Consider the following 24,213-nt stretch of genomic DNA (forward strand, 5'->3'; position numbering starts at 1 on the left):
AATGTTGTAGCTGCCGTGCTCCTATCTACCTCTCCATCCTTCCCATTCTTCAAGTGTTATCTCTCCGTCTAGCCTGAGAACTCAGGAGGATAGGTGCTGAGTCTGCTCCTCTCCTGTCCTCTCTCCCAGAGCCCCAAAGGGCAGGGGCTGGGATCTCTGACACGCAGCTGGGTCTCTGGGGGAGCAGGTAGGGCTTGGACATCCTCAGAAGGAGGCCTGTGTGGGAGATGCTCGGCCCTGGTGGCCCCACAAAGCCCTGCCTGGGCCACGGAGCCAGTCAGCACCTGGGTTGTTGAGGTAGAGGTCCAGCGATTCCCAGACCAGGCCGTCGGCTTCCACGGAGCCGTTGGTGCCGCTGAGCACGGTGAAGTTGCGAACGCACTTGTGCCTCAGGTTGCCCATGAAGAGCTGCAGGCCGATGAGGGCAAAGACGCTGAGGCAGAAAACCGTGAGGACCATCACATCGGCCAGCTTCTTCACAGACTGGATCAGGGCCCCCACGATGGTCTTCAGGCCTGGGGGAGACGAGGAGGAGCTCGGAGTCACCCACGGCACCCGTGCTCCCCGCTCCAGTGGACACGGGCCAGGCCTGAGGGGTGCCGGGCTGGGGGAGCCATCATGGGGGCGGGCAGGGGAAGGAGGCCTCTCCTGGGCTTTTCAGACCGAAACCTCCCTTTCCTCTGCTGCTGAGAGTCTGTCCTGATCCCCCCGGGGCGGGAGTCCAGTCTGGCTGTGTATTTTCAGAGGGGCCTAGTTCTCTTTGCTCTCCATAGCCAAATAAATGAAATAAGTATGGAAAATGCTGTTTCCTTGCAGGAGAAAACACTCAAAGCCTATCCCCCCCGTTAGTCCCAAGTTATGCCAGGCCTGTCCCTTTAAATGTAGTTCCTGGAAAGGAGACAGAGGGCCAGGCCCCCTCCAGGGCAATGGACAGCCTTGGCCTTGATCCTGAGATGGGGAGAGACACAGCCATTCTTGGTAGGGGAATGTGGTGTGTGCACTGGGGAGGTTGACGGGGCGGTGCTGGGGGGTAGGTGGGTCTGGCTAAGGCCATGGTGGGTGATGTCCTGAGGGGCCTGCTCTGGCTCAGGCCCCACTTTTGGGAAAGGCACAGGGGTACCTGTTTTGTATTTTCCTCCTCTGCCCTGTCCCCCTGGGACCCACCCCCGTCCATCCCACCCCCCAAAGCTAAGAGGCCGTGATCTGTTAGTTGCACGGCCCAGCTCCCCGCAGAAGCCAGCGCCGCACAGAAAAGCACGTGTAGACGTCTTTGGTCTGACACTTGGCTGCGGTCCTACAGCAAGTTCACAAGTTCGAGCAGAGCATTGGGAGCGAGGGGGCTTCTCTGCCAGCGGCAGGGACTCACCTCCCATCCCTCCTCCCCACCCCTCCCCCCCATCAAAGCAGCCAGATCTCAGATTAAGCTCCATCCATCCATCGTCCAGCCGGTTAATGTGTTAGGAGCACCTGTGCGGCTGTGTCCGCAGCTGCTGTGCCCATGACTCAGAGACAAGGAGGCAGCGATGGGCAAACATGGGAGAGGGGAGAGGAAGTCCTTCCCACAGTGCCGCCAATGCTGCTGCCTGTCCAGGGCTGGGAGGCACTCAGCGTTCTCTGTGAAATCATCCTGGCAGATGTTGGCAACTGCCTGGGCACTGGGTGGACCTTGCAGGGGTCTGGGCCCAGAGTGGTGGAGGTGGTGATGGTGGTGGCGGGGTTCATGAGCCCTCTGTAGTCCAGAACTACGCTTCATCTCTAGCAGAGCTTCTAGGACCCTCGGTGGGCATCTGGTTCTCCTCACCACGCTTGGAGACCCACCCACAGTGTGGGGCATGGTGGGGGCAAAGTGAGGGGCCGTGGGCAGCAGCTCACATACCCAAATTAAACTCTGCCTCCAAAGTATCTGTGGCCTGAATCACTCAGTCCAAGGCTCTGAAAAGCACCTCCTGGTCTGTGGAGATAGTGTCCTTGGGGACAATCAGTTGGTGACCCATTCCTTTAACCATTTCTCACATTGATGAGAGTCCACTTCTGGCAAGAATGATTCCAACCAAGTAAAGGGATTCTTTCTGAGAAGACCCAGGAAGAGATGGGTGCTGGGGGATCAAGTGGGAAATTCTCCCTCCACTGAAGTTCTAACAGGCTGGGCGAAGAGCCCTTGGAAACTAACCATTCCGATTCGTTCCCATTTTAAAGGAAAGGAGACTGAGGTCTGGAGAGGGTCACGGCTATTAAGCCTCAGCTCAGGGAACACCTCCTCCAGGGAGACGTCGGTAATGCTGTGACCACAGCATTTTCCTAATGACCGCTTTCAGCAGCTGCTGTGTGCTGCCTCACTGGGCTGCTGGCAGCTTTGAAGAGAGCCAGTGGGACTCCGTTGGGGTTGGCTGGCTCCCTCCCTTAACCCCGGACTGAGAAATACTTTCCTTTGTCAGCCTTATTTTTTTTTAATAAAACAAACTGGAAGATGATTTTTCTTAATTGTTGTGGTCAGTGTGCTTAGCTATCCTTGCCAGGTGTGTGCTGTGAAGTCCCCTAGAGGACAGACCCTGGCCGATGATGCCTGTCACAACATTGGGGGGGGCTCCATGGGGATGGGAACACAGTGCCCCACTCGCTACGGGCTCTTAGCAGAGGTCTGGGCCACGTGCAGGGAGTGTGCGGGCAAGGGGCTCCTGTGCTCACCCCATGGTGGGTTCAGAGCCAGGAGGAGTATTGAGGCTCAGTGTGAAATCAGCATAAGTGGGGGCTCCACTTATTAGATAATTAGCCCCACCGGGGGAGTCTGAACTCCTTCTGGGAGCTCACAGCAGGGCCCCTGCCTCCCTGGGGGCAGCAATAGCAAATGCAGGCCAAGGGCCCAGGACGTCCGGGCTTTCCAAGTCAGGAGTGGATACAACCATCTGGCTCACCAGCTCTGACATCTCTCCAGATCGGTGACATGCAACCTGTTTCCAGCTGCCTTCTTAAAAGAAATGCCTTCTCCAGCTCTGAGTGGGGATGCACTCAGAAAAGTTTCTGGAAGGGGCCTCTAGGCTCTGAAATCATTAGAGTCTTTGAGAGCTTTCTTAGATGGATGGGGTAGACTGGCTTTCTAGAGAGGTCGTCTGGGCCTCAGAAGGTCTCCCGGGACAATTGCCAACATGCGTCAAGGAGAATTTCTTCCCGAGGCTACCATGCACGGTTTGCTAAACCTCTACCGCACATGCAGCAAGGGCTGTTAGACGCCAAGGCCCGGTGACACCTGTCCACAGAGTACTCTCTGTTTCACAGAATGGGTTGCGGTGTCGGCTGTGTGTGTATCACCAAAGGGGGCTCAAGGCAGGGAACGGGCGCTCGGCCATGAAAGGCCATGCCTGAGCTGTCCTTTTTTACTCTGGGTGTGGTTTCCCTCACAAACAGTACTTTTAGTTTCCTTATCGGAGCACGATGCTTCAGGCTGAAGCAACTCACATACAAGCTTTCAGCTATTCCAATAGTTGAGTTCAGTTTGGGAAATAAATCACTACCTTGGGAAGAATTTGGGTTCAATCCAGGACCTGCCATGGAGTACTCTGTGCCCCCGGGGGTCTATGGTGGTGGGCTTTGCTGGCGTGGACAGTCCAAAGCCCATTCTGAGGCATGGAGGGGACAGCCGTGTCCACTGAAGACAGCCCCCATACCCAAGCTCTGGGAAAGGTATTCTGGGGACAGGCACATTTGAAGGGGCCTTCCCGAGGGTCGCCTTGGCTCCCAGGTAGCTGGAAAGGCCCAAGCGTGTCCCTCCAGCCTTGGCGTTTAACCTGATTTTCACCTGAAATGACTGATATAGTTTTCAGGGCCCGGAGGACTCGGAAGGTACGTAAAGCTGAGACATTGCCCAGGTCCACAAATTCAGTGGTGTATCTGTAACAAGGGAAATTCACACACAAGACAGTGACAACACGCCAGTAGGACACACAGTCAGAGGAGGGGGGTGGGGGAGACGGAGAGAGAGTCACTTGTAGCTGAGATCTGGGAGGCAAACCTGGGCATCTTACCTGGGATAACTGAAATAGTTTTTAGAGCTCTCAGGACTCTGAAAGTTCGAAGAGCCGACAAATTGCCTAGTTTTATATTTTCTGATACATACCTGTAGAATCAAATCACAGTTATTGGGAATTACAAAGCGGCACCTCAGCCCGCCCTCCCCGACCGGCCCTCTCCCTTCTCCCCCTCCCACGGGGAGGGCTGTGCATGACCCGGGGCCTCCCCTACGTTTTCTTCTTGATCTCATCCCTCCTGCCACGGGGAACCTCAGTGAGGGTGCCTTAAGGATGTCCACAGAGCAAGCTCCCAGGCGGCTCTCTCGGTGATGGTCCTGTGAATAACCAGCGCCACGAGGCAACGACTCTGCCACGTTCTCCATGCCACTTGCGGACTATGACACGAAGCCACATGGGGGAGCGTCTGAGACTGGGGACAGAGCAAAGAGGGAAACTCCATTTTCCAGGAGGCTCAGGCCAGGTGATATAGGAAGCAAGCGGGTTTCTGGTCCTGGTTTTGCTCTATGTCTTCTGCGGTGTCACCAGCTCGTGCCGGGCAGCTCTGATCCGTGGGACCCTGAAGTCTAGCTGAGACCGCTGTGGAGCCAAGGCTGGGTGTCTGAGGGCATCCCACTCCCTCCTTCCAATCACAATTCTCTGTGCAAGGCGTGGCTCAGGAGTCCCTGAAGTCAGGAGGTGGAGGTGACTTGAGTACTCAAAGAGAGAAGAGTTCCCAAAATGATGCTTTGGAAGATGAGATGGGAGGTTGCCCAAATATTTAGCTCTTAACTACTCACGGGCCACGGCCAACACAAGAAAAGAAAAAAGCAGGCTGAGGGGTCCTAGGGATGTGCCAGCCCCTCTCCCATGAGTCCACCCCAGTCTTGGTGTCTCCTCACGATGGCCCTGGGTGTCCACAGGAGTAGTGACCTCGGGAGGCAAGCAGCCCTCCTCGGTGTATGTCCTGCTTGGGCCCGAGTGGTGCTCAGCAGGGTTGAGTGGCCGTGGGGCTCCCACCTGCAACTTGGACAATTGTCCATCCATAGCTTGCACAATCACAGGAGGAAGGAGTCGGTCTCTGGCTGGCAGGGACCCGCCCAAGCAGAGCGTGAAGACACGCGTGGATGGGTCACATGACCAGGATGTCTGAGAGATGGATGGATAGTGTGTGACCAGGGCTGTTGGGACAGTGGCAAGTGATTTGTGATATTTAACCAAAGGTTTCATATCCAGGGTGTCTGAGATTTAACCCAAGGTGTCTGATGTTTGACAAAGAACAGCAGACTCAGGATGTCTGAGATGTTTAACCAACTGTGTCCGACCCGGTGTCTGAGTGACGTCAGTCCAGGGACACTGGGTGAGTGTCGACGGTGGGCTGACAGTGCTGACAGACTCACTCTGCCTATCATGGTGGACCTCCAGGCCCTTCCACTTGGCTCAGAGTCTCTGAATCTGCCTTCAAGCTCTGGGGTCTGCAGGGAGGGACTTGGCAGGCTGTGACAAGGGACTCAATGTCCTCGGGTCAGCCGGGTCCAGCTCTGACTCTGGGCTGACACCAGCTTCCTCTCCATCCACTCATGGGGCTATTCCGTCTTTACGGGGCCCCGTGGACGAGGCCTGCTCCCTCCTTACTCTCCACATCCCTTCAGCGCTGGGAAGTCAGCAGACTCACTCTCAGCAGAGCTTTCCTTCTGTCTACACCAGATCCTTTCCATGGTGTGGTCTCCATTCCTTCTGCTGGACTCACTGCAGCTTGCACATCTTTCTCGGGCGCGACAGTCAGATGCAGCCCTGTGTTCCGGGGGGCGTAGAAGTCACCTCCCTTGTTCTGGCCCATATACGTCTACTGATTTAGTCGAAGCTCCCTCTCAACTTTTGATGGCTATTCTACTTTCTGTGAGGGCTCTGACCCTCAGACCTCTGTCCCACACTCTCCTCTCAGGCTTGGACTCTCTGTCCAGACATGGTGTGGCCATGGGACTGCCAGGTTGAACCTGGACCGCTGCCGATGTCGCTGTTACATGGAAGCCACAGTTTCAGCCTGTGGATGGCTCTGGATCCATTTTCTGCTGCTACTCCAATGGGTGTGGCCTGGGACAAAGTTTTCTTGTTCAGGACACTGGCTTCAAGGCTGTCTCTTCTGGTTACAGGGAATGGGCAGAGAACTGTGCCAAATGGAGAGGGAACCAACCGTCCCTGCTTCAGCCTCTTGTCCCTTCCAGACCCTGCCTGTCCCCTCGTGTCTCCAGTGAAGCCCTGCCCATCTCCTGCTTGGATTTAGCCTGTCTTCGCCTGTCCCAGTGTAGACCCTGCCTTCCCCACGCCCTCAGGGCCCCCAGCGCTGACAGTGCTTGCCCTTTGCTCAATACCTGCTGGGCATAGGAAAGCTGAGACCCCAGGGTATGTGCTTCCGGCAGCCTTCAAGGCCAGCTGTGTGGCTGAGAACAGGGTGGGGCCAGTGGTTGAGTGTGGGTGAAGTCAGGTCACACGTGGGAGAGCAATACTGAGGAGGAAGAAGACTTGACGGTGGGGCACAGAGCAGGGTGAGGACAAGGTGTGTCTGTGACCGTGTCTGTGACACGGGGGCTGCTGCCTCTTTTACTTGACCCAGAACCTAGTGCCTGGCTACTTCCCATTTGGGGGCCCTAGACCCCCACCAAAGCCTCTCTTGGGGCCTCGGAGAATGGCAAGGCAGGAGAGACCCTGTATTTAGCAAAGGGCCAGCTTCAGCAGTGGCCCAGGTCAGGGTGGAGCTCTGCTCCTACCAAGCTGGCAAAACGCTCCTCCAAGTCCTTCTACTCTTTCTGCTGGGGCCAAGCGGCTGGGCAGGGGCAGACAGCTGCGGGGGTGGATCGTGGGCCCTGACACAGAAAAAGCAGCCGGTGGTGGGTGAGAATTCTACCCCATCACACCAGCCCCAGCGCAGGAGGGAGCCTTTTGGAGGCTGAGGGACCATGAGGAAGGCAGACCCTGGCCTTCTTCCTGCTCTGCCCCTATCTTGCTGTGCAGCCCTCCCATTCCATGCAGACGGCCCCTCCTGGGCTGCCAGGCAGAGGTACAGACAGCACAGCACGTTAGCTACTGCGGTGATTGCCACCCTCTCCTCTCTGCCCTCCCTCCCTTCCCCTCCATGTTTGGTTGCCATAACAACCCCAGAAGGTGGGAGGCTGCGCTAACTAGCAGGTAATGCCCAGCTCAAAGGGGGCGACAGGAAGAGCTCTGGCTGCGGGATTGCAAGTGGAGCCTGGCAGGCTTCCTGGCATCCCCTCCAACCCTCCACAATTCTAAAGTGGGTGGGGTTGGGGATCAGGTGGAGGCCTAGCCAGAAACATCAGAATAGGGGTGCTTCTCAAGGTTACGAGTTAGGAGACTTGGTTTGAGCCCCAGCATTGCTGCTGATTCATTCAACAATTTTAGGCAAGTGGTAGGCTCTCTTTGAGCCTCAGTTTCTCCATCTGTAAAACGGAAGGTGGGATGGGGAGTTTCATTGAATAGAACTTTGTTGCCACTTAAGGCTCCTCTGATGATTCTAAGAGCCCCTCATTATTGAATCATTTTGGCTATAGCAGAACACTTTTCACAGCATTACCACGGCAGTAATTCATTGTTTTCATAAGGCAGGAGCACTGTCCATCAAAGTGCCAGGCCAGTCCAGCCCAGAGCACAAACCTGGCGTGCCAACGGGCCCAGGCAGCCCCAGGGGAAGTCAGTGGTCCATTTCTGTGAGACACTCGGAAACCTGGAAATAGTCTCGTGGCCTCTGAGGCCCCGTTCTGCTTTTTCTCCCCTGGTTCTGGTCCAAAGTGAAGGCAGGAGGGCTTGGTGAGGAAGGGACTCCTGCTCTGCGATTCCCAGTGGAGGGAGAGGTTTTCTGCGGGATTCCACGGGGATTGACCGGCATGAGACAGGACAGGAGGACTGGCTAAGGGCTGGATGGGGAGGACTCAGAGCATCTCCCAGAGTCGTGGGCTGATGACAAGCCAAAGCCTGGCTCCTGCCATCAGACAAGGGGCCCGGGTTCTGGGAGCGTTGCTGCCATGACACAGAGCTGCTGAGGCTCCGGGATGGGAAGGTAGAAAAGGCTCAGGCAGATGCTCTATCCTCTGGAAGCCACTTCCTGTGACTTCGGGCCCTCAGGGGCCCGTGGATCACTGCCCACCCCACCCCCACCCCACCCCCGCCATAGGGCACCTTGGAGCCTGGGCCCGCCTTAGCCATCCTACTCCATTCCCATGAGTGCAAGCCCCTGGCTCTGAGAGAATGCTCCCCCCGTCCTCACACATCAGACCTGCCTCCCAACTCTGTGTTCTCAGATGATGATCCTGCTTCTTACCACTGAGAAAACAGAAGCAATCAGAAGAGAAATTCCTTCTCTCACTGTCGGCTCTATCAATCTACCTCCACTGCCACTTGAAATTCTGCCTTCCCTGCTCTTACGGCCAACACTCCACCCAGTCCCTGGATTCCTACCCCTCGGGCCAGCTCAAGGGCTTTGCTCCTGCAACTGCCCCCTTTCCTCCATCACCAACTTCCCCTCTCTCGTGGATTGTTCCCATCAACTTGCAACGATGCCTCCCTTCTTTAAAGGTCCTCCCTTCACCCATCCTCCCCTCTGGCCACCACCCTACTTTGGGTCCTGTTTTAGAGCAAACCCACAAAGCAGATGGGTACATTTGCCTCCCCCCCCCCGCCCCGCCCTCTTCCCACCCTCCCTCAAGCCTTCTCTCATCAGCCACGTGTCCCCCACTCCCCTGGAAGCCATCTCGTCAAGGTCAAAATCGTCAACCATTTTTATGTTGTTGACTTCAACGGTCCATCTTGGTTCTCGCCTTCCTCAGCCTCCTTGTGGTTTCTTTCAAATCGAGTCACACTCCCCCGCTGGTTTTCAGGATACTGCTCTCTCCTGGTTTTCCTCAGCACTCCCTGGCGGTTCCCTCCAGTTTCTTCGCTCCATCCTCCTTTTTCGGGACTTCAGGATGTTAGAGCGTCCAGGGTACAGTCCCAGGCGGCTTCCCTTCCCTGGCGACACTCCCAGATGATCTCATCCGGTCTCCTGGCTTTAAATACCATCTGTATCCCGACAGCTTCTAAATTTATACCTCTGAGTGGACCTCTTTCCTGAACTCCAGGTTGGAAGATCCAGTTGCCGACTCGATATCTTACCCTGGATGCTTTCATACCTAATACATTCCAGACCGGATGTTTGATTCTTCTCCTCCCTCTGTTTTCCAGGCCAACGAATGGTCGCATCAGCCACCCAGCTGCTCAAGCCAATAGCCACCCTGAGGTCTCCTGTCAGGCCTACCTTCAAATATACTTAGAATCTGACCACGTCTCCCACCTTCTCCACCGGGACCCTGGTCCCAGACACAATCCTCTCTCTCCTGGCTACGAAAATAGCCTCTGAGCTGCTCCATCACTTCCGCCCTTATCCCTCCACAGAGTCCTGTCCACAGAGCAGCCAGGGTGATCTTCCTAGAATGTAAATCAGACCACGTCCCTCCCTGCTTTTAACCCCCACAGGCTCCCATCACACTTGGCTTTTATCATGGCCTGTAAGGCTGTACAACCTGTCCCCCACACTACTCCTTCCCTTGTTCACTTAGCTCTGCCCAGGCCTAAATCTACACTGGCTTCATGGCAAGCGGTAGCCTCTCTCTGAGCCTCAGTTTTCCCCACCTGTAAAGCGGCAGGCTGGAGTCAGCTCACAAGCAGCCGTGCCTAGAAACAGGGGTTCTGATGCATGTTCTGACCACCGGGCAGAGAGCACCCCATCAGCAGGGTCGTTTCCCTCTTCTCCTCTCTCCTCCACTGCATGGATGAGCCGCTCACATCCAAGGGTAAATAAAGACTTTGTCATGAACAGGTGGGTTCCGTGAATCTGAGAATCCTAGAAAGTGGCAGTTGAACTGAACCTCTGACACCACCCAGCTCAACACCGACCTTTCACCAGTGGGGAAACTGAGGCTCTATAAGGGTAGGGAGTATAACCCTCATCAGCTCTGCTCTTGCCAAGGTACGGCGCCCAGCCCTGCACACACTGGGTTTTCCACACACATCAGGCTTTCATAAAGGGTTTGACGGCTGAGCCCCTGACCATGACTCCTGCATGGGAGGCCTGCCCTAATCGTTCATCCCCACCAGAAACCAGCATCCATTGCCTGAGACATCCAGAGTGGCATGCCTCAACCCAACCCCTAAGCAAGGGTCCCTTCCCTGGCAAGGAAGTGGGGCCTCAGCCAGCATGGCAGCAGGCCTGGGGTCACATTTGCTTACTGTGTCCCTGGCATCAGTTTTCTCATCTGTAAAATGGGAGTAAGGAACCCCCATCCAGGTGACCTCTCTGGCTGGTGTGAGGACCCACTGGATCATGTCAGTAACCAGGCGTCTCACAATGTGCCCAGACACTGACTCTCTGAGTGGAGACTGCAGCCATGCTGGCGCACCTGGCATAAGCTCCTGGGGATGCCCAGCCACTTCTCCAGCTCCTTTGCTCTCTTTCCTGCAGTTTTAAATCACCCTGGAATCCAGGTCACTGTTTCATAGTGTCCAGAGATTTCAGGTTGTAACATTGGTTTCCCTTGACAGAAACAGCAGAGGATACTAAACCAGAATCTTAATGAAGTTCCTTGAGCAAAGGGCTGCCACGGAGCCACAGACGAGCCAGGGGGCCTAACCAGCATGCCGCGTGAGGCTACTCTGAACCCGTCTCTCCCCACCAGGGTGAGCCGAGGGCCTCCACGCCATCTTCCTCCTGCAGAGCTGATGTTGCCTCTGCAGGGAGGCAGAGAGGGCTGGGCAGCCTGGGGCCAGGAGTGGCGCCCACGCCTGTCAGTGTGGCCGCACCCCGCACAGCACAGGGGCGAGGTACTTACGCCATGACGATCACACTGAAGTCCAGCCAGTTCCACGGGTCCCGAAGGAAGGTGAAACGCATGCAGGCAGAAGCCTCGAGCCAGAATTTGACCAGACACTCAAAGGTGTAGATGGCAGTGAAGGTGTACCTGGGGAGGAGAGACCGGTGGGCTTTCTCAGGGAGGGTGAAGCCCGCAGGCCAGGTTGGCAGGAGCACTATGCAGCTTCCCTCTCGAGGGCTCTCAGACCAGGCTCCCTGCAAAGCCCCCATGGCAGAGCTGGAGTTGGGGGCCGGAGCTTCATTCCAAACACCTGGTCAACTTATGCATCTTCCCGTTTACTCAGCGTTGTGCATGCCCATGTGAACCCTCCATCTTCTGTCTCTCGGTTGTCTTGATGTAAGAAGACCCTCCACGCGTCTCCTCACCCCAGCCCTGGGGTCCAGGTACACAGGCATACGGTGGCCACTGTGGGACAGTTAGGACACTCAGAGTCCTGGCCCTCACTCTTGTTTGTGGATCCTCAGTGATGGGAGGATTCTCATCCTCAACCAGCTACAGGTAGGTGGGTACAGCTGTCTACCTTGGCTCGCAAAGGGGGTCGATGTTCTAACACTTGAGGCTGGGAGGTTGCTGTTCTCTGTGTCCGGGGTCAGCTGAGCAATCCCAAATGTTCGGATGCTGGGACTGCGGCCCACAGGGCCACAGCCATGCTTGTCTCCAGTTCTTAGCAGCTGGATGCAGACCCCAGCACCAGCCGTGCTGCTGGGTCCTGTGTGAACAAGGAGCACCACCAGGCAAGCCACTTAGGTAAGAGAGGCTGTCCCCAAAATTTCACTGGTCCCCTAAAAACAGGGCCTGTTGGGTTCCACTAGAACCTATGGGTCAGGAACGTTCATGTGGGAAGAAAGAACCAGGCACAGTTTTCTAAACTGTGCAAATGGTTATAGAAGCAGGACTTAGGGGAAAGAGGCAGCAGTGTGGTGTTGAGGTCAGAATAGTCCTGGGCCTTTTCCCGGCCACCACGCCCCCTAGCTGCAAGGTCTGGGGTGGTTACTTCTCCAGTTCTGTCTCTCATCTGTCAGATGGGCATAGCGTCTGTACCTGCCCTATGGGGTGGTCATGAGGGTTACGTGATGCTTATTGCTCCAGGATAGTGGCTGGCAGGCACTAAGTGCTCAATCAATTATTAGTAGTATTGTCTCAGAGCCTTCTCCAATCCCATCAGTCCTCTTTAGGGTGGGTCAGGGAGAAACCCTCACTTTGCCAACCTGGAGAGCTTCCTCTCCTGAGGACATAACTCAAAGCATGAATTTGGCAGGACTGGAAGCAGCGAAAGAGGGAAGGGCTAGGGCAAGGACCACTCCCCCCCCCCCCACCAGGTGGGTGAGTGCCTGGGCCTCTGCTGGGGTAACTTTGAGGCCAAGAGTCTGGAACGGAAAAGGCAGGGCAGGAGGGGCTGGCTGGAGAGGCCCTGAAGATACTCACTCGACATACTTGGTCCAGGGTGGAGGGTCGCGCTGGGCCATGAACACGCAGTTGGTCAGGATGGTACACATGATGAGCATGCTGAAGAGCATGGCGCAGGGTCAAGGAAAGCCGCCTGCAGGGGGCCGGACGGGCTGCCACCGCCAGGGGGTCCCGCCCCAGGTGTCGGCACCGCCAGGCCAGGGCTGTCAGATCAACGAGACAGGGGCTCCCAGGAGACACACCAGGGCTCTGCCCAGTCCTTGCCAACCCCTCCCCACTGAGGCTGGACACCTGCCCTGTTCCACAGCCCCCAACAGGGACCGGACACCTGAATGCAAACAGCAGAGTCCCTTGTGGGGCCCATCCTGGAGAGAAGGGAGGAGGGGCCAGCCCTCAGACCTCAGAGGTTTTTACCCATGGCCTAGTGGGAGCGCTGTCCTTGGCCACACTAGAGGGAGATGGGTGTTTATAAACAGCTTCTCAGGGTCCACTGTTTCAGGGAGAGGAAAGCCACGGTGGCAGGGCCCCGAGTTCCCTCCTCCACTTCTATGGGAGCAGCCCAGGCTGACCTTTGAACTAGGACTTCTGCCAAAACGTTCATGCCTTGTCCGGACACAGTGACCCGGGGGGAGGCAGGGGACCACATCCCTGGCTGCTTCCTCCTTCGCACATGCTCTTCACTCGTGGCCTCTTCTCCGCCTAGTACACTGCTTCCCTCCTTCAACGAGGGCCTCCTCCGAGCAACCTGCCCTGACTTCTTGCTTGCTGCACCCCCACGGCACCAGGCATCCCTCTTTCAGCATGTCTGGCTCCCTGAATGGCAGTGCCCATCTGTCCCCACCAGAAGGGGAGCTCTTCAAATGCTGGGATTGCGTCTCGGGCATCCTCAGGGCCCTTAGCCTCATGCTGAACTGCTCCAGGCCTTGTCTGATCCCTGAGTCTTTTTTTTTTTTTTTTTTTAATATATTTATTTATTTTTGGCTGTGTTGGGTCTTTGTTGCTGCACGTGGGCTTTCTCTATTTCCAGCGAGCGGGGACTACTCTTCGTTGCGGTGCGCGGGCTTCTCATTGCGGTGGCTTTTCTTGTGCAGCACAGGCTCTAGGTGCACGGGCTTCGGTAGTAGTGGCTCATGGGCTCAGGAGTTGTAGGCTCGTGGGCTCTAGAGTGCAGGCTCAGTAGTTGTGGCACACGGGCTTAGCTGCTCCACCGCATATGGGATCTTCCCAGACCAGGGCTCAAACCCGTGTCCCCTGCATTGGCAGGCGGATTCTTAACCACTGTGCCACCATGATCCCTGACTCTTTGTCTCCAAGTCCCAGACACTGCTTCAGGCTGAACAAAGCTCTGACTGACCGCCATGGCCTCCCTTACCTCTACTGGACCTGCAGAGGAACAAGGGCCAGACCCTGGGCCTCTTGTGGGTAGGGGCACCCCCGAGAGGCCCAGCCCAGAACGGGGACACTCTGCTACCCCACAAATCCTCTCCCCAGCCCAAGAGAGGAAACTGGGCCTCCATTCCCTACAGCTGCCCCCAGGCTCACCACCTTGTCCCGGCCTCAGCCCTGCGGGCAGCAGCTGCCAGCCAGGCGATTCCCACCAGAAGCCCGGGAGCTGCAGTAATTGAGCTCCAGGGGGCCTGCCTCTTCCCCTCCCCATCACGGTTCCACCCTTTCCCATGGCTTGGCCCAGCCTCGGGCCCGCTGCGGAGCCCAATTGCAGTCAGACTGGAGATGGGGCTGAGCTGGGGTACTGACTTTGGTGGGGGGCTGGCCCAGCTGGAGAGAGAGGTGGGATATCTCAAGGAATCTAGATGAATGCCCTCCACACCTCCAGCACTCCTTCTAGGGAATCCAGGGTATCAGGCAATGGCATGTCAGACCTGGCCCCCAGTATATAACGAATTCTCCAATTTCTCATCTGAGATGAGAGGGGTCAGGTTCTGGGACACCCACCCCAGGGTTTGGATACTCAAACCAGAGTTGCTCAGCTCAGCGTCCAGGGCCTCAGGGAACCTTGATTCCTCCCCGGCCAGAGGGTGTCTCTCCAGACACTGAGGTCCCTCCCTCAGCTTGGTATCTGTGCATCCCTCTGCCTGGGGGAGGGTCTCCACGGCCAGGCCTAGCTCCTCTCCAGCTTTCAAGGGTAGAATCAGATACCCAACTCGGCAGCCCTTCTCCCCTACACACGTGCGCGCGTGCGCACACACATTCCCGTTCCTCACACCTCGGCTCCCTGCCAAGGTGTTCCTCACTGGGCAGGCAGTTAACAAGCGCCTCAACCAGACTTTATTCATCCCCACAGATCAATTGCTAAACCAACTGAGGATCAGATGATTCCTGAAATATGAAAGTAATGATGCTAAGAGCAAGACTGCACCAGCTGCTGTTGACTTTGGAAATGGAAGGGGGCCAGAGCCGAGGATTTCCCGTAGCCCCCAGAAAACAGAAAAACCTAGAAAACAGACTCTCCCCCTAGAGCCTCCAGAAATGATTGCAGCCCTGCCGATACCTTGCTTTAGCCCAGTGAGAACTTTTTGGGCTTCTGACCCCCAGAACTATAAGGTGGTAAGTCTGTGTTGTTTCAAGTGGCGAAGTTTGTGGTAGTTTGTTACGGCAGTCACAGAGAACGACTGTGGGTACAAACCACAGGGTGAAGGGCTCTGTAAAGTGTGAGCAGACGGCCACCCAGGAAGAGGAACAGAATTATTTGTCATTTTTAAGAACAAACCTCATGAGAGCACATGTGCCTGGCTCTGTGCGGGAGATAGGGCGGCCTCTTAGCCATTGAACTGCTCCAAGATAGGGTATTATGAGAAACCAGACCCGCCTCTGGCTGGGCTGGGCAGGAAGGCTTCCTGGAGGAGGCATTTAGACAGGCACTGAAGGTTGGTCAGGGTTCCTCCAGCCATCAGTCCTGGTGAGGCTCAGAACTGGGGAGACCCCCGTCTGGGGAGCCAAGCCTCTCCCAAGCCCTCTCTCAGTGCACACACCACTCATAGCTCTCATTAGAGTGGAGAAAAGGTCACTTGGCAGACAGCAGCAGTGCGGACAGGCCGCCTTGGACCAGAGGACTTGGCGGGACGCAGACAGAGGTGAATCAAGGTCTAGCATCAAGACTTAGGGAAGAACCAGAGTAGACAGCCCTGCTGAGCCCTGCTAGCTAAGGCCTGGGTCACATGGTGGGAAAAGACAAGTGCTCCCTGACTGAATTTTGGCTTTTGCAGACACAGCAATGGAGGGTGAGGTGCACAGACTCTGGTCTCTGCCACTTGACTGCTCAAAACCCTGCCTGGCTCTCCTATCCTTGAGGACAGCCCTTCCATTATTCTCAGTCTTTCCTGTGTATGTGATCTTTTCCTACCTAGACTGAGGCTCTAGTCCATGTGACTCCGCCCAAGCATCCCTACGTCCCCCATGGAGCCACGCACACAGCCAATACCAGAGAGATAAGTCAAGTGTACTCCCGGCCAGGGCACACCTGTTTGCACTGCCTGGTGGTTTCAGGCCTATGATTGAGCTGGTTTCACGTGTCGGGCAGAGGCAAAGGCCAGCTCTCGGGGCTGAGTTCAGCTGAACATCTTCAATCCTGCCGTGTCATTGTCCCCAAACACCCACTCCCAGCCTCATAATTAAAATGCCAGCAAGGACGGCCAGCCTGGGTTGTGGGGAAAGTCTGAAACTGGGGCTGCCTGTCTTCAGATGCTAAGGAATCAAAAAACTCCCAAAGAGAAGGGAATTAATGGTCAGGGTATTTTCATATATTTGTGCTATTAAATTCACACACACACACACACACACACACACACACAAACATGTGGTTTGATTGCCCATTTGAATCTTCCAGGGGAATGTGGGAGGATTTTGTGAACAGATCCTATGCACCCAGGAAGGCAAGCAAAATGCTGCTTGCCATGAATGTGCGGCCTCTCTGAATGTGACTGCAGCGGAATTTGGCGTTCTGTTGGTTTCTTTTATTTAATCCTGGCAGGAACACATTCTGCAGGATTATAACAAAAATACTTCAGAAAAAAAAATTCTACATGCCCATATTTACTTTTTAGGCAACTTCCCAGGGACACGCTGCAAGCGTGGAGCCCAGAGCAAAGCTGAACTGAGGTATGGCACGATCACCAGCATGTCACTGGGAACGCCTGGACTGTCGCAAGGGAGCGGGATTTCTTTCTGGAGAGCAGGGACTGCATGCCTGCCCCCTCGTAAGTTAGTCTTTGCCCCTACTGCCCTGTCCAAAGGGCCTGGCACAGAACTTTGCACACTGGGGACTGAGATGTTTGAATGGCTATAGAAATGTAAGCCAACAATCAGCTTCGGTTTTGCAACATGAAGAAATTCTAGAGGCCTATGGCACAATGTGCCTATAGTTAATATGACTACACTGGACACGTAAAAATGATTAAGACGGTCAATTTTATGTTACATGTTTTCTACTACAATAAAAAAAATGTAAATGGAGAGAAAGCTCCTAATTCAAAACCTGGAATCTGTGGGCATTAGAAATGCACGGTGACCGCCAGTGGGCATGGGGTTTCTTTCGGGGGTGATAAAAATGTTTTGGAATTAGAAAGTGATGACGATTGCACAACCTTATGAATATACTGAAGTCCACTGAATGGTACACTTTAAATGGTAAATTTTATGCTGTGCGAACTGTATCTTGATTGAAAAAAAGGGAAATGCGTGAAGAGCTTGTAGATCTCTAGGCCTCACACTGGTGATTCTGGTCTGGAAGGCGCTAGGAATCTGCATTTTTAACAAACTTCCCAGGTGCCACTGGCAGACTGACGTTTGGAAATGACTGCCTTAGAGCAGTGTGTGCAGAAATCATGGAGACCTTCCTAAAACGTGGGTTCTGGGCCCAAGTCTCAGCAATTCCTTTAAGATCCTTGTGATACTGCTGCTGCTGGTTGGTGTACCACACTTTGATGGCAAGACTCAAGGACACAGAGGGGCTGTTCCCAAACCCCACAATCCAGGCCCCTCTTCTCCCTCAGTGCCCCCCAAGCCCGCTAAGGGGCGCTATTGGAGGCCAGCAGCGTGCTCCCATCCCCAGCCAGTGGAGCGTCAAGGCAGCTGCTCAGAGCCCAGCACAGGGCCTCCCAGATGCTGAGCCACTTCCCTGGGGCAGCTGCCCTGGGAGACAAGGTCCATCTCAGTGATCTCAGGGCCCGTCCTGCCGGGCGGAACCAGCCCCTCACAGCCTCAGTGCCACCGCTCGGTGGACCCTCTGGCCAGGCTGGGGACTGCATTGCCCCTACCGCCTCCCTGGCCTCAGCTGCCCCATGGCCCAGCTTTGCAGGAGCCCCGGGGCTGCAGCTGCATCCCTAGGGGCTGCCGTGGCTGCCAAACTTTTGGGAAGTTGCCTAAAAAGTTGGTTAGATACCTGGAGGAGAAGCCCCAGGTGGGAGCCGGAGCATGCTTTCAGGGACGCCAGGCCCTTGGAGTGAGGCCGGAGACAGGCTCAGAGCAAGAAGGCGGCTGGCCTTTCCTCCCGCTGCACCGCTCTCACCAGGCTACGCCCACGTGCCGGCAGAAATGACAACTCCTCATGTGGCTGTCGAATCACGCTGAGGGGGCTGTAAAATTCCCAAGGGGGCAAGGACAGTGTCTTATTCAGCTTGACACCCCCAGGGTGCCGGGCAAAGTGCCTGGCACCTACAGGGGGCTTAGGAACAGTTGCAGAATGGCTCAAAATTAAATCCAGGACCACCCTTGCCTCATAAAGTAGGATGCAGCTGTGAATGGTAGGCTGCCCTTGAATACAGTCTCTCCCCACAGTGTCGGCCCACCCTAGAGACCACCCTACTGACGCCACAGCCATGGCCTGCATGGGCTGGGAGCAGGGGGGGGTCCCTGGACATACATCTATCTCAGGATCTCCATGAGAAAGGCAGGAGCCAGTTGGAGGGGGCTGGAGAGCGTCTGCAAGCAGAAAACAAACGGGGCCCTGAGGCCCTCTGACTGGTCCCTGGGTTTGGGATCCGGCGCCGGGGCACAGGTGGGCAGACAGTGGAGCTAGGAAGGAGCATCCCTCATCCCTGCCTGGACAGGAAATGTCCCCCGAGCAGTCAGCATCTGTCTCTGTTACTCAGTCCCCCACTGAGCAGCTGTTTTCCTGAAGCCTCCTGCCCTGACCAGAGGTTAATGGGTGAGACCTTCACCTTCGCCTCAGAAGAGGTCCATCCGGAGGGGGGAACTGATGGGGGACCATGGGGAGCTCTCGGGCCAAGCCGCCAACCTAACAGCTAATCACACCACTGAGCCCAGCATCATTGATTCAATTAACAGGCAAGTCAGCTACAGCTAAAGCAAAGCTGCTCAGGCCCTCACAGTGAAACACAGATGCCTCTGACTCCACAGCCAGACACCTGCCCCCCGCCCCGAGAGGCTCCATGTGTAGGGCCCCTTTTCTCAAGTCCAGAGAACAGCCGTTTCCCTGTCCCGTGCTCGGCCCGAATGGGGTCCTCCTAGGGCCCAAAGACCAGTACCCGTCCCTTACCATACTGCAGCCGTCCCACAGCTCTCCTCCGCAGCCTGAAGATTTTTTAGGTTGTGGTTTATGTAACTTAACGTTAACCAGAGTTCTCTGAGATACTCGGAAACTGCAAACATTTTGTCAACACCTAATCAAAAAGCAAGCGATGCCTCCCTTGAAAGAGGCCCACATGTGAATAAACCAGAGGCCTCTTTACTGGGAAGCGTTTTTTCCTTGGCTGACCTGCTTGAGGTCCCAGCTGGTAGGCGGGGAGGTGCAGGCCCGGGGGTGCAGTGGGAGGGGACATGTGGAGCCAAGACCAGAACCAGGGGACACTGATCGGCCTCATTTCTTCTGGGATCCTCAGTAGCTGAGCTTCTAGGACATTTCTCTCCTGAAGGAGCAGAGCCGAATCTCCCAGACTTTCATGTGTCCACGATCCCCTGGGATCTCGTTAAAATGCAGATGCAGATTTGGCGTGGGGTCCGAGAGACTGATGTCCAACCGCTCCCAGGTGACAACTGTGTGCTCGTCTGAGGACTGACCGGGAATCAGCACCACCCTCAGCCCTAAACGCCCCATCCACCACCCGCCCCCCTCTCCCGCCCTGTTTGGGGCCCACACAGCGGGGACGGACTGCCAAGGATATGAATGAACGAGGATCTTCACGGCCGCTCTCCGGATGGGGTGGAAGGGGCTGAGGACATACAAGGCGTTGGTGGCACTGAACCGGAAGATGGTCTTGCCTTTGTTCAGGACAATGAAGGTCTGTGGACGGAGAGCTGCTTTAGGTCGGGTGGCAGCCCTTAGGCCCTTATGGAGGAGAGAGGCTTTTGGGGGGCAGCTGTTGGCTCAGAGCCCTAGAACTCTGGAGAAAGGGTAGGGTGAGAGGAAGAGGAGAGGGCCTGAGGGAGAGGTGGGGGGTAGGGGCAGTCGGCATATTTGGCAGGTGAGTGGACCCTTGCTGGGTCACCCACGGCTGGGGTGGGATGAGATCAAGTTTAAGGGATTGTCAGGTTGGGTGGATTTAGTTTCGTTTGAAAATTACAGTCCCAGCCAGAAGAGGCCTTTCATGATCCTAGCCGAGCTGTTACCACGGCGGAGGCCAGGACCCAGCTGATGCCCGCTCCTTCCCCTCTCCCTTCTGACCCCTCTGTGCTTCCCCACGAGGCCCACTGAGGAGTGAGGGTCTTGATAAGGGAGCTGGGTCAGCAGGGAGGACTAATGGGTGAGAGTAGGGATGAGGAAAATGCAGAGCCCAGCCCAGGAGAGCGAAGCTTTCCCGGGGACCGTGTCTCCTGGAGTCCCGACAGATGGCAGCCCCACCTGACCCTGGAGGACACAACCTAGTGTCTTCCTCGGGGGATCATGCACAGCCCAGGGTAAACCCACTCCCTGTGCTTCCAGAAGATTCTATCTACACAGCTCAACGGGGCATGGGAGTGGACAATGGGTGCTAGAGGCTGAGCCACGAGCACATCGAGTGGGCATTTGAGCCAGATGCCGCCCTTGAGGACAGCAGTCCATTCCCCCTGCCCTGGCTCAGCGGGCACAGCTGAGGTGGCATAGCCTGGGGCTGTGCTTCTCCAAGGGCTGAGCTGTTGAGATAAGGTTCTTTTTACTCGGGGCTGGGGAGACAAGTTGACCAGATAGATGAGGACTGAAAGTTCTGCTGTGGTGCCTGCATCACCCGGTGGGGCTGCAGGCAGTATGACCGGGGGGTCAGCAAGGAGAGACGGGAGGTCAGAGACCAGAATCCTACCTGGGGCCACCACTCAAGTGTCCCCGATCACAGGGACAGGAGAGCGTCCCTGACTCCTCCCAGGCTCAACTGCCACCAGCCCCCCAAAGCCCAGCCCAGCCCTGGCCTACTCTCAGCCGGGTCCCTGTGCCATGACTCCTGCCTGTCCCAGCTAACTTCAACCCCATCGCCACTTTGATGCACCACTCAAACCTTGACTCGTCCCCAGCTGTGGCCTTAACCCGACCCTAATTCTCACTTCCAGCTCTGACCAACCAGGACCTAGGCTCACCCAACCTGACTAATCCCAATATCTAGTCTAACTCTGACCCCTACCGTGGCCCCAGGCCCCCACCTTAACCCAGCTTGAGTCACTCGAACTCTAGGGGGAATCGAGACCAGGTTCAAGGTCTCTTCTCCCGCCTGTGCATATAGCCTGGGTGGGCTTTCCTTCCACCTACCCACTCACGAGTGCCTGCACACACGGAGACAATGGGCACCTCTCCCACCCTCAGACTCCTGGTCTCCTGAATGCAGTCTCATTGCCCAGTGACACACAACTCAGACGCCCGCTGACACTGACACGCAACACTCATACCCGCCAGGGGCTCGCATTCACTTCCTCAGCGCTTCCTCAGCCCTGGACCAACTGCAGTGATGTGGGTAGGAACCATCCCCCTCGGCACCCAGCCTTCTGGGGAAAGGCCTCCCCCAAATTCGAACCCGCCTTCTTCCGGCAGTGAGGCCCGAAGTGTGGGCAGCTGGGGTGGGTACCAGGCCTCTGCAGGAGCCCTGCATGCCCGTGGTCTGGCTGGGTGCAGGGCTGAGCACACGGTCCTGAGAGCTCGTGAGGCCAGGGCCGGGGACCCAGACGGGGGAATTGACCTCCTGGATAGAAATCCACGCCTGAGGAAGCCTGGGTTACCCTGCCCTAGTGGACAAAATCCCCTTCCTCTCCCTACACTCAGGAGGGACAATGGCAGAACCACCCCTCCCTACCCCTCTCAGATTTCCCACTGGCCATCATGGTCCCATCACCAGCCCACAAGGCCCAGGATGCTGCTGCCGTGGCCCCCAGCCTGAGCTGTCATTACACAGCCAGTGCCTAGCAAATTCCGTGGGGTGGGGGATGGGGGCTACATGCTGTCTCTGGTTAGGAGAGGGATCACATGCTGTGCTCTGGGGCCCAAATTGGACTCAGGGCCTGACTCCAATTCACACATACCACGGGACCGGGAGGAGTCCTCCAGGGGTGAGAATAATCTAACCACAGATGATTCCCAAAGTAGATACTCCACAGGGAGGCAAGATTTCAAGTGTGGCTGCCTGCTCTTTCTTTCATAGCACCAAACCGTCTCAGGCTGCATAATTCTGGCCTTTTATTCCGGAACTCTAACATTAAGGTGATGGGAATATAGATCACTAATGACTCACTCTCCCAAGGCCCAGGGAAGCCAACCCCAAACAGAGCCCCCGTATGGAGGTGAGGCCCTCTCGCTGTCTGCTGTGTTGACAGGGATGCTGCAGGGAGGTGGGGTGGGGTGGGGTGGGCAGCAGTCACCTTTTGGGTGCTATAGAAGGGGTCCAGGTCCTCCAGGGGCTCCCCAATGAGCTCTTGGGGTGGGTTGCCATAGAGATCCGGCAGCTTTTTGGAGGCCTGCAGGTCCAGCTGGGGCTGGGGAGCCTCCTCCTCGGGCAGTCCGTCTCGGCTCTCCTGCGAGGCGGCCGAACCTCGGGCCTGCTTCTCTGCCATGCGCTTCTCGATGGCCGCCAGAGACTCCCGGGTGAACCTGCGGAAGCTGCTGGTGACCCGAGGTAACAGGAAGTCTGCCATCTTCTCATCCTGCTTCTGGGGCACAGGCTGTCCTCACGCTGCCTGCAGGGAAGCTGAAAGACACAGACATGGGGCTGATGCTGCGCCCATGGCCAGGGGGCAGGGTGGCCAGACCTGGGGGGAGTGGCTGGGCTGGCGGAGGGAAGGACCAGCACCTTGGCAAAGATGTTCCCCACCTCTCCACAGGCACACTTGGCGGATGCCGGCCTGGGCAAACCCAGAGCCCTCCAGGCTCCGGGGAATGCATGGGGACCTGCAGGAGGGTCGCTCCTCCCTTTCCCATCCCAATGAGCACGTTTGAATGCAAGTAGGCACGAGTGACTGGGTCATCGGGGACCCTTCATTCTACCCCACTCGATACAAAAGGGCACACTCACACCTGTTGGTTCCTTAACCAAGTCCACTCTGAGACACTTCTCACAACTGATCCCGACACACCCTGGGTTGAGGGGGACACTCCATGGGGCAGGGAGGGGGCCTGTCACCTTTTTATTTCAGATCTCTGGCCAGGCTGGTCCTGAACAAATGAAGGATGGAATGAATGACGAATATGTAGATGAGGGGCAAGGGCGTTAGAAGGTACCCACTGCTGCCCTTCCCCTCAGCTTGTCTCCTCTACAGGAAACCCTGGGACCCTAGGAGGGTGATCAGAGCCCTCCTGGGCCAACGTCCCAACCCTGGGCTTCTTTTTCAGGCAGATCCTCGGCCTGAGTGGTGGGACCAGAGGGTTGGGGACAGTCTGTCTGGTCTTCCCATAGCACCACGCACCTGCGTGGGGGAGGGTGCCCAGACTTCACCTGGGGCACGGAGGTTCCAACATCTGGCCACTGAGGGGGTATCTGGATCTGCTCACCGAGGCCCAGGCAAGTCCTGCAGGTTTTTGGGAACAGCTGGGTAACAACTTGGCAGCTGCCATCCAGATGTTGGCACCGCAGAGCTGTGTACACAGCTGCCACACAGCCCCCTGAGAGGATCTCAAAGAAATCCCCAGAGTGAGGCATCCTTCCGGAGATGGAAAACGCTGATGGAGCATCCCAGACTCTTCACTCCCCTCCTCCTGAGTCTGAACAAACCAGGGCCCATCTCGAGTAACAGCGGAACCAGAACACAGTGACCGCACTTCCGCTAGGACGCCCAGCCAGCAGCTGCATGTGACGCCAAACAGGGAGAATGTGGCCCCCAGCGGCCTCAGATGACCCAGGACCTGGTGTGAGCAGGCTCTGACTCTGACACGGAGGCCGGAGGATGTGTTCCCGACTGCCCCACCAAAACAGGATGCGGTCAGCATCGCCCCTGACTGGGACGCCACTGCCACTAGGAGGGGGAGGCCGTGTCACTAATTACCACATCAAACCCCCCGGGCAGGGCCGGGCACCTGTTGGAGATCTCTGCCAAGACAGAATCCCTTTCCGTCAAAGACAAGCTCTGCCTTGATCTGACTCCTGGGACACGTGTCACCAATGACCCCAATGAGTGGCTGCCACCCCGACCCCTGCACACATCCCGCCAAGGGCCCAGGCTCCAATCACGGTGAAGTAGGCACCTGGACAGGTAACAGGTAAACAGTGAGCAAACACAACACAGCCAGGTCTCAAAAGGCCGCCTCTGGTCCGCAGGGAGATGCAGCACGGAATGTGTGAAGGGAAGCCAGAGGAGAGAGGTCCCGGGACAGACACTGTCAGAACCACCCCATCCTTCAGCCTCTTGTTCTTCTGGTTCACTCCAGTAAAGTTAAAGGAACATCTTTGTTGAAAACAGCAGGTGAAGGACTAGGTCCCTACTTAATAAAAGCTGTCCCTGTCTAACTCCATCTTTGCGTG

General features: G+C 56.4%; 1 protein-coding gene across 7 annotated transcripts in view; it reads right to left on the bottom strand.

Annotated features, from left to right (window-relative positions):
• The window catches only part of SCN5A (sodium voltage-gated channel alpha subunit 5), an 85,907-nt gene extending 63,502 nt beyond the window's left edge, over positions 1 to 22,405 (bottom strand). For 5 of the 7 annotated variants that reach the window (XM_032648521.1, XM_032648519.1, XM_032648520.1 and 2 more), the window contains exons 1-6: positions 22,121 to 22,393; positions 19,468 to 19,586; positions 12,347 to 12,436; positions 10,880 to 11,008; positions 4,020 to 4,111; positions 285 to 515 (exon numbers count right to left, since the gene is read on the bottom strand). In XM_032648521.1, coding sequence (XP_032504412.1) covers positions 285 to 515; positions 4,020 to 4,111; positions 10,880 to 11,008; positions 12,347 to 12,436; positions 19,468 to 19,586; positions 22,121 to 22,393 — 934 coding nt within the window. Of the gene's footprint in view, positions 1 to 284; positions 516 to 3,793; positions 3,886 to 4,019; positions 4,112 to 10,879; positions 11,009 to 12,346; positions 12,437 to 19,467; positions 19,587 to 22,120 lie in introns of all 7 variants that reach the window. The other 2 variants (XM_032648522.1, XM_032648517.1) reach the window with 2 other exon arrangements.
• Between the last annotated feature and the right edge of the window lie 1,808 nt (positions 22,406 to 24,213).

Source organism: Phocoena sinus, chromosome 11 (genome assembly GCF_008692025.1).
Source record: "Phocoena sinus isolate mPhoSin1 chromosome 11, mPhoSin1.pri, whole genome shotgun sequence".
NCBI classification, from domain to species: Eukaryota; Metazoa; Chordata; class Mammalia; order Artiodactyla; family Phocoenidae; genus Phocoena; species Phocoena sinus.